At 42.2% G+C, this 18,017-nt stretch overlaps 1 protein-coding gene across 1 annotated transcript in view; it reads left to right on the forward strand.

Annotated features, from left to right (window-relative positions):
• Window positions 1-440: 440 nt before the first annotated feature.
• The window catches only part of PDZRN4 (PDZ domain containing ring finger 4), a 245,593-nt gene continuing 228,016 nt past the window's right edge, over window positions 441-18,017 (forward strand). The window contains exons 1-3 of the mRNA XM_085219587.1: window positions 441-1,085; window positions 3,200-3,286; window positions 7,165-7,269. Coding sequence (XP_085075713.1) covers window positions 492-1,085; window positions 3,200-3,286; window positions 7,165-7,269 — 786 coding nt within the window. The 5' untranslated portion in view covers window positions 441-491. The remainder of the gene's footprint in view (window positions 1,086-3,199; window positions 3,287-7,164; window positions 7,270-18,017) is intronic.

Consider the following 18,017-nt stretch of genomic DNA (forward strand, 5'->3'; position numbering starts at 1 on the left):
TCCCGAAACAGGAGCATAAAAGAAAAACGAGAGAAATGAGCCAGGGTAACACTGAGGGTAGAAGAGCCTCAACGCCTCGCTCCTCGCAGTCCGGTTACCCAAGCCCAACCTCAGGCGACCCTCGGGAACCGCAGCACGGTGCCTGCGCTCGGGGGGCCGCGGGGCGGGTTGGTCCGGGGCGGCAGCCGGGGCGCGGCGGCTCTCCGCACGCCGTCCCTCCCTCCCTCGCCCCGCCGCGGTTTCTGCCCCGCCAGCCGGGATGCCCCGGGAGGGCGGAGGAGGTGCCGGGGCTGGGCGTGGGGCGGTAGCGCCGGCGAGAGGGAGTTAATGCGGGAGGGCGCGGAGGAGAGGGGGGAGCCGCGGGAAGTTGAGCCCGGCGCTGCCGCTGCCTCCCCCGGCCGGCCCCGCTCCTCCGCCCACCCCTCGCCGCCGCCCGCCCGCCGGGAGCGGCTCCAGCGTCGCCGCCGAAAGTTTCGAGGTCCCCGGGCGCAATGGGCTTCGACCCCGCGCGCTTCGCGGCGCCAGTGGCGGCGGAGCTGCAGTGCAAGCTGTGCGGGCGGGTGCTGGAAGAGCCGCTGTCCACGCCGTGCGGACACGTCTTCTGCGCCGGCTGCCTGCTGCCCTGGGCGGCGCGCTGCCGGCGCTGCCCGCTGCGCTGCCGGCCGCTCGCCGCCGCCGAGCTGCGCCCCGTGCTGCCCCTACGCAGCCTCGTGCAGAAGCTGGAGGTCAGGTGCGACTACAGCCCGCGGGGCTGCGGCCGCGTCGTGCGGCTCCGGGAGCTGCCCGCCCACCTCGCCGCCTGCCGCTACGGGCCGCCGCGGGATGCGCTGCCCGCGGGCCGGGCAGAGGGCGGAGGTCAGCGATGCCCGCGGGAGCGGCGGGGCGGCGGCGGTCCGGAGCCGGGGCAGGAGATGAAGAGGGAAGCCCTGCGCTGGAGCAGGAGAGAGAAGTCGCTGCTGGCGCAGCTCTCGGCGCTGCAGAGCGAGGTGCAGCTGACGGCGCTGCGCTACCAGGCCAAGTTCGGGCAGTACATGAACCACATCAGCAGCATCACCCGCGACCTGACGGGCAGCCAGCGCGGCAAGGTGAGTGCGGATCCCCGCCGGCTCCTCCACGGCGGCGCTGCTGCTCCGGGGGTGCGCCCGGCTGCGGGACGGTCTGTGAGCGAGGTGTCGGTGCCATTAGTAACCCTGAGGACACGCAGATCCCCGAGTCTGCGCCGGTACATCGGCCGTGTCCTATCCCCGCACCTGGGCAGCGCGATCTCGTCTCTCGTCCCCTCGGGATCGCGCATTTCGTCCCTACCGTCGGTGGCTGAAGAGCGGGAGCGACGTTAGTTGCGGAGCCGGGGCCTGGCGGGAGAGGAGAGGGGAGGAAGGGCTCCCTGCTGAGTTGGCAGCCTGAGGGCAAGAAGCTCACCTGGAACCGCCTCAGGCCGCAGCATCCCCTCCTCGCAGGGCCCTGGCTGCCGCTCAGCTGGCTTCGGCTGGGGCTGGCCGGGCACTCGGCTGGTTTGGGGCTTCTGCTCCTACAGCCAAGGAGTTGCTTAAAAAGCTGGAACGTAAAATCGTGGTAAACTTTGGAAACGATTGTGAAAGAACAGCAAAATCTCTTCCGTTTGGGAGAGCGGGATAACGATTGGTGGTGCTCGTAGCGGAGAGCAGCTCAGTGCCTCGCCGGCTGTCAGGTGGCACTCAGTGCTCGGGTGGGCACCTGCCGCCTCGGGGCTGAGGGGAGAGCCCGGCGGGCTGCGGGGGCTTGTGGTAGTTGTGAGTTGCGGGCTCTCGCTTGCAGCCGTGGCAAGGAGTGGTATAATGGAGCTTTAGTCGGATCTTCAGGCACCATTAGGAAGCAAAATCCGAAGTGGAAGGGTCCGAGCAGCCAGAGCCACTCCTGAAGTGATGGTATGTATCGCTATGGCAATGAGGACGTCTGCAGGACACCTCTGTGCCCAGGAGTACGGGTTGCTGGCACTAAGAGACGTTGTGTCCGGAGACTGGAATACTTTTTCCCTTAAAAAAAAATTTTTTTTTCGGATTTCCCCGGGGAAGCCAACCCACGTTCTGCGGGTCACTGCGAGTGCATTCGTACAGCTGCTTCCTCTCCCGGTAGCTGTGCTGCGGCCGTGTGGGGGGCAGCAAGCGGCGTGCGGGGCTTCCGAGCACGGCAGCGACTGTAGAGAGGAGAAGCGAGATGGGAATTGTTGGGGGAGGATTTGGCACGGCGGTGTGGACTGAGGAGAGCAGTGTGTTTGCTCCCGGTGGAGCTGTGTGCGCCCGTCGTGCCCGGCGCTGCCGGTAGGGGCTGCTGGGCACTGCCGGCCGGGAGCTGCGGCGGCGTCTGGGAGAACCGGTGATGAAGTAAAGATGTACTTCATTAAAATCAGATCTGTCGAGTTGCAGTCAAACGTTCCACTGTCACAATGGATGAAACGCAGGTTTCAGCGTTCGGTGTTATGTTTTGAGTGTTTGGACAGGTGTAAGTTACGTAGGTGTCGTAGCTGTGTCAGTCAGCTCAGTGAAAGGGACAGGCAAACGCCAACACCTGACTGTGCTGGGTGAGTGCAGATTGGTGTGAGGAATATGGCTCCTGAAACGTAGCTGTCATCCTATGTGAGCAACGGAAAATAAGCTGCTTCCTTCCCTTTTTCAACTTTGATTCCATCACTGGTTTTAATTACCTAGAAAAAGCAATTTTTTTTTTACAGAAATGGTTTTGGGTTCTTTGAGGGGTTGAAGAGTTGGGCTTTCTTCTCTGTTTTTTTTTTTGTTTTTTTTTTTTTTTCCTGAAAGCTGCAACAGAATTGTACTGATATGGCTTTTGGGTCTGATTAGTATCATGTGTAGGATTTGAATCTGTATATTTAATGTCTGAAACACCAACACAAGCAGGAGTTTTTAGTGACTTCTGATTCGGAGCACTGACTTTTTTCGGTGGTGCTAAGTACTACTCCCACCAGATGCTGCCTACACCTTTTCCATTCAGTAATGTAAGGTGCAATCGGGTGCTTGACTTCCTGTTACATTGCAGTGGGACGTGTCCTTCCCTTTGCTATTTTTCCAGTCTTTTGTTCTGATTTGTTTTTGAGCTCTATCTTACATATTGTCCAGCTAAAAATCTTTTTTACGTTAATGCTTTCATTTAAGATGTTCTTCTTAAGACAATATTCTGTAACGGTATTTCACCTTTTTCTTCTTAGGCAGGAGAGCCCAAACCTTTAACCATCATGCTACACAGAGAAAATGATACTTTGGGATTCAATATTATAGGAGGACGACCCAATCAGGTAATGAGAAAAGTAATTGTAGGTTACTTTTGGACCATATTTTCTGTTATTATGTGCACTGTTAGTCATAAAAGAGTTGTTTTCAATGACAGTAGGTGTGGAATGAACTTCATAGATATAAGTACTGTGTATTATCAGGTATAATTAGATTCACTGCTTTGAAGACATAGTCTTGTGAGAATTGAATTATTCTCACTTTCAGGAAAGGTGTTCCCATTGTTCTTGCTTTCAAACTTGAGGCTGATTTACACTCAGTTCCCACGTGAGTAATATGTATTCATGGAAGCTGTTCAATGGAAATCTCTGGGACTACTTACAAGAGTAATTGTTGCAGGATTAAGCCACTGGAATTTTTGGAAACTGCTTGCTGCTTTTTTTTTTTTTTTTTTTTCCTCCTCATTTAAAGAAGAAATGAAAATTTGATTCTGCTGCTTAAATACTTTGAGCACATGTCCTGCTCTCACACGGCTGCTTTCAGGTTGTTTTTTTTTTTCTTTGTGAACTGAAATAGAGTTTTCATTGATCTGGTATCTTAAGTAAATCTGGTTTCACAAATCATCAGTCTAGGTTTGGAAGGTTCATTAAAAACTGTAGAATCTGAATAGGAATCACTATCCTTTTCTCCCTCTGTATATGCATAAGAATATGCATAGTTGGTTGTTTTTTGTTTTGTTTTTTTTTTAACTTCGTCCTTCCAAAAGCATTAATCAGGGCTGTCATTACGTAGGAAGGGTAAAGTAACCTGTTAAACTGGAAAATTAATAGTTGATTAAAAAGGCTTGGTGATAATTATGCACTGATCAGGTTCTTGTTAAGCAGAACTTTAACCTGCTGCTATTACTGGGGAGGGGAATGGGACCCTCTATAGCAGTTTGGCAATCTTCTGCTCTCAAGCTATATTTAGTGGTGCCAAAGAGTCTGTTCCCATTAGCTTAGGAAGTTCACTGTCTGCACTTCAGAAATGCTGTTCCTTGTGGGGAAACACAGTTATCAAATGTGTGTTAGAAGGAAATTCAAAGCGAGTTTCTTAGATTCCTTAATGTAAGGATGAGACAACAGGCACTGTAGGATAAAACAGACGCACTTGGATTATATTCGTATTTTCAATATAACATTAACAAAGTCCACACAATCTTTGAGACTGCAGTGTGTGACTTCTGCTATTTTCAGCTGTGGGAAAACTGCAGGGCCTTTGCAGGGAGAAGAGAGCACAGTGTTTGGCTTCGCTCAGATGTCAGCCGAGTTCCTCTGAAAAATTCACATACCAACTGTTACGCTTTGTGAGTTATTGTGGATATTCTGGAAGCTCGGGGAGGTTCACAGCACTGTTCTGGAGAGAATGGCTGATTGCAGGGAAGGAAATGGTCATGGTCTGCCTTTAACTAACACTGATAGCTGGAGGCAGAGAAGGTCATGGAGCTGAACTAGGTCTCAGGGTTTTCTGAGTCTTTGATACTGACTTCAGAAGTTCTGTTCAGCTCTCATTGTGATAAGTGCGAGTACCACACACGTTTGATTAGTAGGGCCTGGATGTCAGTGTGGGCTCTGACTCAGCATGGCTGGAGCCAAAGGAAATAATGGGAAGAAAAGGTCGAGTAGGCTTAAATAATGAAAGCGAAAAACTGCTCAAGATCTTAAAAACAGGATCAGGAATTCTTTAGTAACAAGTCAAAAAGAGTTCATGAAGGCAAATTTTATATTTAAGTTGTTTGTTAAGAGAAAATGTGCCCTTGTGTGAAACGTTGGCTTAAGCAGAGGAAGAGCAGAACAGGCGTGTCACTGCACCACTCATGTAGGTCAGAATGTACTTTTTAATTTGTGTTTTACATGCACAATGCAGATTTTTCTTGTTGAAAACAGGTGTCACTTGGTGACTTGGTACTTTCCACTTGCTATGTTTTATTTGATTGCATTGCAGGCTTCTCCACTGTTTGCCTTTTACCTGGAAGGCAAGATGATAGGAAGGGGAATAACTCACCATAATTTTGTCTTATTTTGTCAGGAAAGGTACAACATCACATGAGTATATGTTTCTGGCAGGTGATTCATTATTCTGGAGACCCTAAGCTACTTTGACCCCGTTTTTGTCCCAGACCCTAGCTCTGGCTGGCCAAGGCTGGCCTCCCTCCTCTCTAAGGATGCCTTGGCTGAGCCATGCTGGTTGCAGATGTGTGCTGCAACCTGGGGACTTAGATCAGGGGCAGATAAACCAATGGTCCCCACAGCTTCCCCTGCTTCATGGCCTCTGAGCTGTGCGATCAGGTGCTGAAGCTCTGTATGCCTTGTGGAGTTATTTTCTTGATAGGACTTAAAGATAGCAGCATGTGCTACCAATGGGGACTACAAGCCAGACAAAAATATCCCTCTTCTTACTGAGTCATACATAGCCTCTAAAAGGGGAGTAAAATTTCTTGTGAAAAATATGCTATTTTGTGTGGATGAAGTTACTGTAATCTAGTCTTTTGTTTTCTTAAGAAAGAAACAGACCAAATCCTTTGTGCATTTTGGTTAATGGCTATTATACTTCTTTTATCAGAATTTCATTATTTCTCACTGCTTACAGACCTGCACTCAGCTCCCATGTTTGTTAACCATTCCAAAACATTTCTGAAGCCATTCATAAATTTCACTTTTGCTCCTTACCTGACACCCATGAGTGTCCGCGACAAAGAAAAAAGAAATAGGACTTTATGAGATCATGGTCTGACCAGCATCGTGCTGAACAAATAGTTGTTAACCCGAAATATTCTTGGATTAAGTCTGTGTGAAAGCTGCCACATGCTCTGAAGCATGTCTTACAGAGGATCCAAATTTTGTAATGGATTTATCATTTTCTTAATGTAAAAAATAGTATATGTTTTTGTTTTTGTTTTTTTCCCACAAATGTATAGGACTTAGTCCTAGAAATTAGTACACCTGTGAGTCACACTGTTGGCTAAGGGTTTACCAGAAATAGAAGGAAAATAAGCATCATATCAACTGCTGTCCAGAGTATAAATTGTAAAGTATGATTTGGAAGAAAATTCTTTTGCTTCTTGCTAACACATTTATTATTTGTATGAATACTTAAAAATACTTCTGCAGTGTCCTCTTGGAATTATTCCTATATTAATATAGATTTAAAATGATACTTTAAAAAACTATTTTAAACAATTGTGCAAAGAAATGAAGTAATTTTAGGCTGTGCAACAACATCATGTGTATTTCAGCTGTAGTAAATAACTTCTCTCTTTAAATTTGATCATCATGTGAGTTGTACTTAGGAATGTGTACAGATCAACTGGAAGTGGGTTCTTTTTTTGCCCATAGCTGAGCAAATTCTCAATCTTCCACGTGAATAGGATTTATGAGGTTAACCAATTCCACCAAATCCCATCACTGTTACATGCCAGTTAACTAATGTCACTTTGTTCCTTGGGGCTTACTTCCAAATGAAGTAAAGCGTTTACAAGCTGCGGTGCTGCAGGCTCACTTTCCTTCCTGAGAGAAACACTTGTGCATCCCTTTTTAATGAATATCTTCCTCTTTGCTGTTACACAGCAGTTGCTGTCTGCTGGGATGTCTGAGGTCTGCGTTAAATCTTCTAGCTTGTATTTGATTACCACTGCACCCTGTGTCCCATTTAGACTAAAATAATCAGAAGTAAATGGATAATCTTATTAAAAATACTGGAATAGTTCATTAATTCTGTCCTTTTGATTAATGACTATTTTGTGCTAAGCAAATTAAAAAAAAAATCCCAAGGATTTTAATTCTCAGGTAGAAAAGTCAGCTGCATATTTCAGGTGGATTTGTGTTGTTCGCTGGTGCTGGTTTTAGTACATCTCATTTCTTGTACTAATGTGGTCCTTTTCCAACTTCCTTATTGCCTGGCACAGAACAATCAGGAGGAATCTGCTGAAGGAATTTATGTGTCAAAAATTTTGGAAAATGGACCTGCAGACAAAGCAGAAGGCTTACAAATTCATGACAAGATTATTGAGGTAAGAGAAAAAACCAACCTGGTGGATTAGTTTGTTATAAGGTTAATCAAGGATTTGATGGTTTTTACGCTGAGTATGCTGTGGTTTTGTTCTTTTGCTGTATCTAAATGTGATTATTGTACACTGAACTGCTCAAACATTCTCCAGATGCTTGAAAAATTCGTACTGAGTCTTCATAACTAATACATGCATTGATCTCAGGATTAAGCTAATTCAAGCGAGTCAAAGGTGTCCAGATTGAAATAGCAAGCAGGAGAGCATTTTGCATTTCTTTTGTTAACTTGAGAAAAAAAAGTCTAAATGATTCTGTGGAGATTGGTGACGGGGTTTGTCCTGTGCAGGGGTTATTAGTGTTGTGACAACAACTTCACAGAAGCTGTGCTCATGGGTTGTGAAACATCTCAAGCAATTAGAGAAAGTTCTTCTTGCTGCATGATCATAAGTGGATCATCTATGGTTCTCACCAAGACCAATATAGATGTTCCCCAGTTGTATATTATGCTAGCATGGAAATGTTGAAGTCTACTCCTCCATTTTTTTTTTCATAAAAGAAGAATAATTGCCATTAAAAAAAACAAACAAAAAAAAAAAAAACAGTTTGAAAAGAAGGCTGCTGCTAATGATTACATGTGGAACCATAATTAGACTTGTAAAAAGTGTTAACAAAATAGTTTCAAGTAGTGACCAGAATAGATTCTTTACAGTGCTGTCAAACATGCATTTCACATCTAGTCTCTAAATACAACTCACTCAACTTGGTGACAGTGTGTAACAGTAGCTGCTAGGTTTGTTTAGGATACATTGCTTTAGCCTTGGGTTTAAAGGAGGCTTAGAAGTGTTGTGTGAACTTGCCAGTTGGACAGGGTTTCAAACCCGTGAAGCGAGTAGATTGGGAGGCAAATGTAGAGTGCTGTTGTCTTCTATTATTTCACTCTTAAGGACTGGAAACAGAAGCCAAGACTGTTTGAGTGCTGGCATTGATCTTAATTTTGGGAGCTTGGAGCAGTGTGTGAAACCAAATTATTACATTTTCTTGGAAAAAGAAAGCTCATGCCCTTAACTGGCAGATATATGTACCTTTAGTGGAAATCCAGTTGGCTGAGCACAACTGAACTTGCAACCTAACTCCTATCTCCCCAAGATATGGAAAAACTTGGCATCCTGTTCTTATTAACAGCCTCATACTTAAAAATTCTGCTTTTTTCTTACACTGTTGTTTCACTTCTAGAAACAGACCTAGTTTTATGTATCTCTTCAACATCTCCTGCCTTATTTTACTGTTCCTGGGTTTTAAAGACAAAATTGAGTGGTTTTAAGGGAAGGAAGAATAAATTCACAAATCAGCATTTATTACATTTGAGGTAATTTCTCAAAATGTCACTACAAAATATTCATACAGCTCTGAGTGGGTCATCATTTTCACCATATTAATATACAGCATCTTTGTGTATAAATTTTTACATTTAAACAGGTGTTTAAAAATGTCCAGTGTTAGGCCAAACATTTTAGTAAATAACGTACTGTTTCATAATTTGTTAAACTAAAATAAGAAGAGAAAGGGAAAAGATAACATTAAGACTTTCTGTTGAAATGCAAACCAATAACTATTCCTCCGTGCTAGATGTAGGCCAGAAGAAGCAGCTGGAGCCAAAAGATTGGATTTTTTCTGTTCTGTATGTAGCCATTCATGTCTTTCTGCACCAGGTTGCTAGACTTGCTGCTGTTGTTGTAAAGAACCAGTAAGAAAGCTGTGAGGAAATAAATCAGATGGTATAACTGTTTCAAAAATGTTGGCAGACACACAGAACCTGAGTTTTGGTGATACAAAATGTGTGTCAGCTTGGGTGAAAAGTTGATAGGAAGTGGGACTTGTTACTATTGCTCATCTGAAGATCTGATCTAATGAGTGATATTTCGTGAGACCATTTTTCAGTAATGAAGAGCAGAAGGAGCTGATGTTGTTGGAAGAGTTTTTGATATCTTCAGTCAGCCGCTTGGCAGTTTGATGCCCTGGGGGTTTCTAGCAATGCGTAGCTAATGGGATAATGGACAGACCTATCCTATTAAATCAGGAGAAAATCTGTTCTCAGAGTGTGTTGCTAAATAAAGAAGGCAATTTGCTTTATCAGATGTTTAACAAATGTTAACTGCACGTGGTTGACAAGAGTGAGTTGTGCATGTTTCAGCCTACCATCTCGTGGGTAACCTAGTGCAGCAAATGGATTTCACAGTGCTGTGACACTGGCAGTTGGACTTATGAGCCAAAGAATTGTTATTTGAAAAGGTGCCAAGGAGAGAAATCAGATTTCTTCCTTGAGATGTTTGTAGTAATTGTAGAAATGCCATACACATGAACTGAAGTCATGGAGGTTTTGGAGATCAATTTGCCCAGAATGCAGGTAGTAGAGTCTCTTTGCATTCATCTGAGAAATGCTGTTGTTTGTATGGGCTTTCCTCTCAGGTGAGGATATTTTGTACTGGAGGGCCTGAGAGCTGAGCTGGAGGCTTGTGGACTGGCAGGGTAGTGGTGGATGAGGGTGGCAGGGTGAGCTCCAGGTACCCCATGTCAGGGGCTGCAGCACTTCACAGAGTACTGTCACAGAACATTCACTGATTGTTTCTTCTGAGGGACAGAGGATTTCAGGCCCCAGTGCAGGTTTCCTTCTTTATTCAAGGTTAACTCCTCCATCAGAAGAGACTTGCTTGTTAAAGTTGACCTGCGACAGGGAGGTGCACCAGCAGCACTTGAGCGATGTTTTCTTTCAGGATCTTCATTACACATAACAAATGATTGTTATTTGTTCATCAAGCCAGCTGTCAAGATCTTCTGCTGCTTTCAAAAGTTCTTATTCAAAAAATCTAGCTTTCTATATGGCACAGCCTGTGTCCCAGGACAAAATCCTGATTGCACGCTATAAAAAAAATCTCTTAAAACATGATGCAGCATTGATATCTGTAGCCCTCAGCATGAAAGCATCAGTTATGAGCAGTGGTGTAATGCCGACAGACCTCGCTTTAGGACTTCTTTGTCCTTTTTGTTTCTGCCCTGAGTGCCAAGAGGAAGGGAGAGGCAGCAAGCCATGCATGGGACTGTCCATTAGTTGGTGCTGGTTCAAAGAGATTTGGTTGCTGCTGGGAGAAAATAAAAAAGCGCCCTTCTCTTTCCTGGATCACAGTTACACTGTGCATCATTTCATCTTTACCTCATTTCATGCAAATCTTTCCTACTGAAGAAGTTCACTGCTCATCTTTGCTGATGTTGATAGCCTTCTCAAGGTAGTAAAAGGCAGCTATGATTCTTGGCAATATTGCTGATACACAGAAGTGTTTTACCTGGTGCTTTTATTAGGTATGTTTATAGTTCAGAGCAGTCACTCTGAAATAGGTTCTGTATGGAGGAAAATCTTACTGTCTCACTTTGCAGTCAGTCAGTTCACCTTTACATAAGAATGGCACCACTTGGCCGGAGCTCCAGGTACACTGATGTCCTGTGGGTATTCACTAGTTAATGCCTTTGGAAGAGCATCAGAAAAATGCAGGCACCGAATGATTATTTCCTTGGGGACCTCACAGCCATGTGAAAGCTTCTATTCAGAGCTGGTTCTTCATACTTGGTGCTTTTTTCTATAACATTAAATTTTATAGAAACTGTCTCTGGTCTTGAGCCCAGCTTTAGAAAGAACAGTGACTGATTTTTCTCAAGACCTCTTTTATTGTGCAAGTCACAGTGCCTTGCAAAATTGCTGATATTTTAACTTTTTACTTCAGTGCTACATAAAAAATACATGACAAATAAAGAATCTGCAATCCAGATGGAATTTCTTCATTTGCAAACAAACAGAGAAACAAGAACATACAAAACAGTAGTGTCATGAATTTGAAAAAATAGCATGACTCTAATTCACACTGCATAGGAGACAAAGCTGTATAGTCATGGCTGAACTTTCTGTGCTAATTTTGCCAAGTACCAAAATGGCAGTGAAAATCCTTGAGGGCTTCTAACAGGAGCTTAGGCTGAAGACCAAACGATTCATACAAGGAACTATAAGCGCATCATCATCTGAAACACTCAAGGTATTTCTTTTTGATTCCTTGTGCAGAGGCAAATGCTTCTGCTATGTTATTCTCAAATATTGAAATATTTGAATATTAGACCTTTTGCATTTTAAGTAGTTGATTCTTATTAAATTCTTGACTAAGAAACAGGCATGATGGAAAAAAAGAGGAAAAAAAAAATATTTAGTCTGAGATTTTAAGTCTTTTTTAAAAATGAGACAGATGCATATGTATTCTGACTTTATTTTGTTTATACAGCCTGAGCTCCATAAGTGTATAATAAATTAGGCTTCATCTCTTATTCCACGTTTTCCTTTGTTCTTCTCACTTTTTTTTGGAAAGTACACACACAATGGCTTTCAAGCTCATGTCAGCAAAGCCAGTTTCAATAAAGATCAAGTCTTGAGGCTTATCCTGGCAAAAGTAGCTTACATCTGCAAAGCGCCTACACAGAAACTTTTTAACTATTGCCAGACTGCTGACTGTGCTGTGTGTCAGCCTCATGATGTTTTATCTTCTGCATGTTTCTGTCATTACACTAACTATGTTGCTCAAGCAAAATCTTTAATACTAGCCATGTTTATTTTGCTAGGAATCTCCACTGTCAGATTTCTGTAGAAGTTGTGAGCTTGCTGGGATCACAGATAGTAGATTGGGAATGGCTTTGAACGAGAGCTGCACACGATGACCAGCAAGATCTGGGTGGTAGCTCAGGGATACATAACACAGATAATTTTACTGAGTTTCAATGTCTAAATATGCCAAAGTGGCCTTAGATATATTAAGTTCTCTTAAATCCTTAGTACATTTACATCTGGCACTTATATTCATTAGATGCCACTAATTAGTCTGAAAGATCTCTGGCAAAATAAATAAATATATCAAAGCTTAGAAACACCTGTAGCCTCTTTTCACCTCTCCCTCACCTGCTGAAACAGATTCTTGGTCGCCTGAATTCATTCAGCTGCCTGACAGTGCTTAAAAGAAGTCTGGTGTGGCCAGATCTGTACGTAACTTCATTTGAATAGGTGTTACTTACTCCACTGATGTTTTTGACTTAACTAAAAGTTTAGAGCACTTCTTGAAGAAGTGAGAAGTCTGGGTAGTGGGTTCTTCCCTGCCTGCAAAGGACTGGCTGGAAATACCCAGGTAATTATCCTTGTTATTAGTGCAGGTCCATCCTGTATGTGCCCAGTCACCACCCAGCCCTACAAGCTGAGTTATGTGCTAGCAAGCATCTGTCAGTCAGTGTTATCCAGTGATAAACTAGTATGAGGTAGATGTTTGTTCTAAGGAGCTGTATCTGGAGTACTGGCTCTGCCCCTCTCTAAGGCTGCCTCAGTAAATGAGGGTCTGCCTCTGTCTTGTATGATGCCAAGTTTATGGCTTGTATGGCATGTCCTTGATACTTGCTTTTTTGGATTCACGTTGCCCTCTATTTTGGAGGGGAAGATAGGAAATGACGTTAGCCAGGATATCTTCTAGTTAAGGCATTTTGCTAAAAATGAAATAAATTGGTTCTGTGAGTGTGCAAATATCCGATGTCAGGGTTTCCCCCTGCCCACGGTTTTTTCTACCTGCTGTGTAATATGCAAAGAGGCTTCAGCTGCTAATGTTACACTTTTAAACGGTTGTGCAAGCCGGATCGTGGTGGAGAAACTTGGTTTTAAGCGTACTATCTGTAGTAGAGGTTGACAAATAGAGAAAATCTAGAATGCCTGGATTTTGTACTTCATTGACCAAGTTCTTAATATCAGTAGCCTAAATCAGACTGGAATTACTATAGGCCTTTGGAGGTGCTTGTGCTCCTGTCTATTTATTGAACTAAAATGCAAATACTGTGTTTAGGAAACCAGGTTGTGTTCCTTGCCGTTTATTGTCTGTGTTTTTGAAAAGAGAGCGAGACTTATGTTTGCATGTGAACTAAGAAGTCTGTATTTTTGTGCTGAAATATGTTAGGGAATAAATTACTGAAACATATACATTTTCACATTTCATGTTCTCTTGTAGATCTAAGTAAAACTTCAGAAAATACTTCCTATCCTAAAAAAAAAAAAAAAAAAAGGGAAACACCAAATAAAACAGTGGCTAAGAAGTGGGGAGCTATGTGTTAATAGGATAATGGTGATTAATGACTCGAGGTTTTGTGATCAGATACTCAGCATTTAATAAAGACTTTGAGAGATTATACACAGAAATGTGTATAATCCTCTGTCTCCATGTGATATTTCTGCTTTCAAGTGTCTGCAGAGAAGTGAGAGGGATAGAGAACAGTGATTAACTGAGCTGTGAGATGGAATCATATATATGTGCTTCCATGAGAAAAGCTGTGGTAACTGTACTGCATTTGCAGAGTGAGGCAGTAGCCAAACTGACAAGTCATCTGTGCTGTAGGTAGGAAGTACTCTGGTTAACCTGTGGAACAGTTGACTAATGTAACACCATTTATGGGATCTTTGTGGGTACTGCATTCATGCACCATAGATCCCTAGGCATTGTGTGGAGGCCTGATCACAACCATCTCCTTCATAAAGTGTCTGATCCCACCCTTGACAGATTATGTGTCAGATAATTGGCAAGTTTAAACTTGGTGTTTTCGTAGGTGTTCTGTTTAGGCTTGTCATTGCTAGATGCTATCTTTCTCTTACTTCCCATATATGTATTTTTCAATCTTTTTTAAACAGTAAGGAAAGCTGTTCTGAACAGCTGACATCTGAAGCTATTATCTCACCCAGCAGCAGGAGCAATGCAGTTTTATGTGCAACTGGGGTAGTAGTTTTAGAGTAAATTCTTGTATATGAAGTCTCAGAGGTATTCATGAGCACTTTCAGGAATGCATTTACCAACATGACTAACATCTGTCATGTGCTGCTTCTTTCATCCCCTTCCCAGGAAGAGAAGGACATGTGCAGAAGAGTGTTATGTTTAGAAATCTTTCAAATAATTGCACGTGCACATTTGTGCATTGGTGTCTGTTTGTGTTAGAGAAGACAAGGTCATAAATATGTATCTACATTTGTTGCTGAAGGTGGCAAGGTTTTCTGACGAATACCAGTTTTCTGTGGTTTTTGCTTTGTCGTGATCTTGGATAAGCCCTAAAGAAAGTACTTTCCCTTCTGCTGACAAGCTGTATCTCTGTGACAGGCACTCAAACTGGGTTGTAGGTGTGCTTGTGGATCATTGTATTGGTGTTGAACATTTAGTATATCTTACAGATATGATGGACTTGATGGTTGATATGGACATGAAATACCAAAACATAATGAAATACAGAAGCTTTCCAAGGGTGAAAAGCATTTTCTGATATGACCATGTTACTTATGTTGTGAATAGAAAGCCAAATCTTCAAAGAATACTTCAGGATGAATCAAAAGCTTAAATGATGAGGGCTCGGTTGGAATAACTTATGGTAAGCCCAGCTATGGAAAGCTCTGATGTAGTTTGAGACCATGCTTAGTTTATTGCATAGAACTGAAGGCAGTATGAGGAAGCTGTCTCCCACAGCACATGCTGCTGGCACCCCCAGAAGCTTTTCAGAATGTGAAAAGGACTTTTTTTAACCTTTCATAAAGGTTGTTCTTTATTGTGGTTGAGACAACAGTTAGAGGAGATGACAGCTTACATATGTCATATGAATGCAATGTTTTATCCTCTTAAGTCAACTGAATTGATAGTTGCAATCCAAAGGTTGTGTGCTCCAAGAGCTTTGATCTCATCTCCCTCTTTCTTAAACAGAGAATTGTATTTGTAGGGAGTCACTAATCACTGTGCTCCATAATTGGAAGCTGAACGAGAAAACCCATTAGTATCTGCCAAAGAAGTGCTTAAAATGAAGTAATTATTCATGACTTCACTTAAAATTAATAACCTCATTTTTAAAGAGCTGTGAAATGCAGCAGTGAAATGGGAGGATGCTTCTCCTTAGAACTTGTGGATAGGTGTAGCCAGAAATATGTGCTTTCCAAGTGTTTTGAAAACTGAAGCGATAATGTAGAAAAGGTTGTTTGGAGCTTCTTCTATCCAAAATGCAAAATTCTGTAGTATTTAAGATTATCCAATAATGGAAAAACTCATTTTCAAGTTGACAGGAGCAGCTGTGGTCTCTTCCCCATCACAGAGAATGCTAAGGTAGATGAAATATACTAAGCTAAGTACAACAGAAGTTTTACTAAATGTATGTCTTGTCTGGAATTGCAAATCTAATGTAATTTTTCAACTTTCCAAGTTGACCCAACTCGACTGTATCACTGTTGCAGGAACTGAGTGCAGAATGACTCAACATTGTTCCTTCATTCAAATAATTGTGTAAGGTATTTTCTTTATAAAATATTGTTGACAAAATAAGTCGTGGCTTCTGTGTTTGTTTACATAACAAGTCTATGTGTTATTTACAGGATTATATGATTTACATAACGTTTTCTTTGAGCAACATGATTATCTTTTTAAGTAGCAAGATGGGAAGTACAGTAGAAAGAATGGGAGGAAATTGAGGAAACGTCTAAAAAAGTGGCATGTTATCAGTTAAGAACTAAAGCATGATAAATAGCTTTGGAGATCACTGTATACCACATACCTGTCAAACAGTTTAGCTTCTTTAAAATATGACTCTCTACGTCTGCAAGTGGTTACCTAATGTAGGAGAAGATCTAAAATAGATAGATCTAGGAGATGAGTTTGTTTTTCCTTCGTCTGTCTCTTTCTATTTGGAGTATTTAACATTGAGGGATATAGTGGCTCTGAGCTTTCCCATTCATATCTAAGTACAATCTTTCAATCTTGCATTAGTTTCTTTAAGCACACTAGTCCACTTGATCAGTGTCTGAAGTCCTATCAGCAACTTGCAGGAGGAAGGCATGCTATTTTAAATGGAAAGGATTTGCTCTCTTGCATGAATTAAAACATCTGGACCCCTACACTTTGCTGTTGCAGTTAGATTGTGTTGGGCTAGTTTTTGGCACATGAAAAGTACTGAGCCATATGGTCTTTGTGCTGTCAGCAAGCCTTTTCAGCACATGCCTTCGCTTACCCCTCAGCCTCCTCTGAATGGTAGCTGCTACTGCGTCTGGAACGATAAACGTTTTGAGAGCTTTCAGGCTGTTGTGCCCTTCTTCTTGAATGGATTAATTGCATTTTTGAGTGGTACAGCACACAAGTCTGTAGCGGAAAGCTGTTTCCTTCATTTCCTCTGCAGTAGTCAGAGCCTCGATCCAAATTGGACACCTTGTTGTGTCCAAATTGGACATCTGACTACTGCCAGATGTATAGCAGCACTTTCTGACTTACATGTTTCATCCCTAACATCTTGTTTTAATGTCTCTGTGAAATATTTAAGTGCTCAGCAAAACTGGTTTTTGTTTTTGTTTTTTTTTAACTCTAGATGTGTGCTTCAATGGAAAGCTGGCTGTTCTAAGAAGAGTCTTAATGTTTTACTTTCTAGGAATCAACTGAATGATGTTCAATTCATAATGCACTTGAGTCCCAAGCAGGAATCTTTCCTTGTGAGAATACATATGATTTAATCTAAAAATACAGGGATAGGGATAGTTTTCAAAAATTAAAAACAAAAAACTTCTGAAGTATTTCGAATGTTTAATCTCCTTTACTGATTTCTCTATCTTTTTGTCTTGATTTCATGAAAGAGTAGGAAGAGCAGGAGGGACTCAGAAAATCATTTCTGTTTTTCAGTTATAAAAAGAACCTTTAAAACAAAAATGGTTCATATACTTATTTTTTTAGAGGAAAGAACTCACTATTGCTGTAGGTTCTTATTAAATATCTTTTTTTCACTCTTTTCAGCTCAGCCTTCTTTTCTGAGTGACTCAAGTCCTATATCCTTGTATTAAGAGTTTTTTTGTTGCTGTCTCTTTTTCTCCTCTCTGCTACAAAGTAATGGAAATCTACAGAATTCACCATTTAATTAAAAAATAATACCTCTAGATTATCACAGACCACGGACAACATAAAGATTAAAGAAAATACTGACATTTCAAAACAGAATTCAGAAAATGAACTGTTCAGAAAATGCTGTTGATAACTTATCAGAGCAAGTTAAGAACAAAGGTTTAATGTGATGGTTTAATCTTCTGTCTTGTGCCACTCAGGGTGCTGGAGTATGTTAATGGCATCAGCAGAATGACAGTAACAAGCACCTTAGATAATTTCAATACAAAATGAGGAACTGAGTATGTGAAAGTGTCTCCTTTACTTTCCCCCCCCCCCCCTTTGTCTTTCTACCATTTATATTTGGCTTCCTTTGATTTTTTTTTTATTTTTTTTTTTTAATTTCTGTAGTTCAGGGAGCTGCCTCAGTGTATACTTTGAGGAGCACATCATATGGCAAACAGCATATACAAGCCATTGAAGTTATTAATATGAAAACCAAGTTATTACCTATTAGCGTGAATGCTTTGCTTTGAATTCTGAGATCTGCTTGGCTGTAGTGATCAGTTTCCTTTTTTAAAGATTTGGGAAAAATTGTTTGGCATTATTTCAGTTGACCTCAGATCTACTTATAGCCCTTGTGCTGCAATATCCTACCTACTGGCTTTGTGGTGGGTTTGTAGCCCTTCCCTATGAACTTTGGAAATCGTAGCTTTTAGGCTTTCTTGCAATAGAAAATTTACCTTTACAGTATAAGAACTGGGGGTGGGGAGGAGTCAGGTTGTCAGTGTCAGTCTCAAAGTACCAGTTGC

The sequence above is a fragment of the Meleagris gallopavo genome, chromosome 1 (assembly GCF_905368555.1).
Source record: "Meleagris gallopavo chromosome 1, MGAL_WU_HG_1.1, whole genome shotgun sequence".
Lineage (NCBI taxonomy): Eukaryota > Metazoa > Chordata > Aves > Galliformes > Phasianidae > Meleagris > Meleagris gallopavo.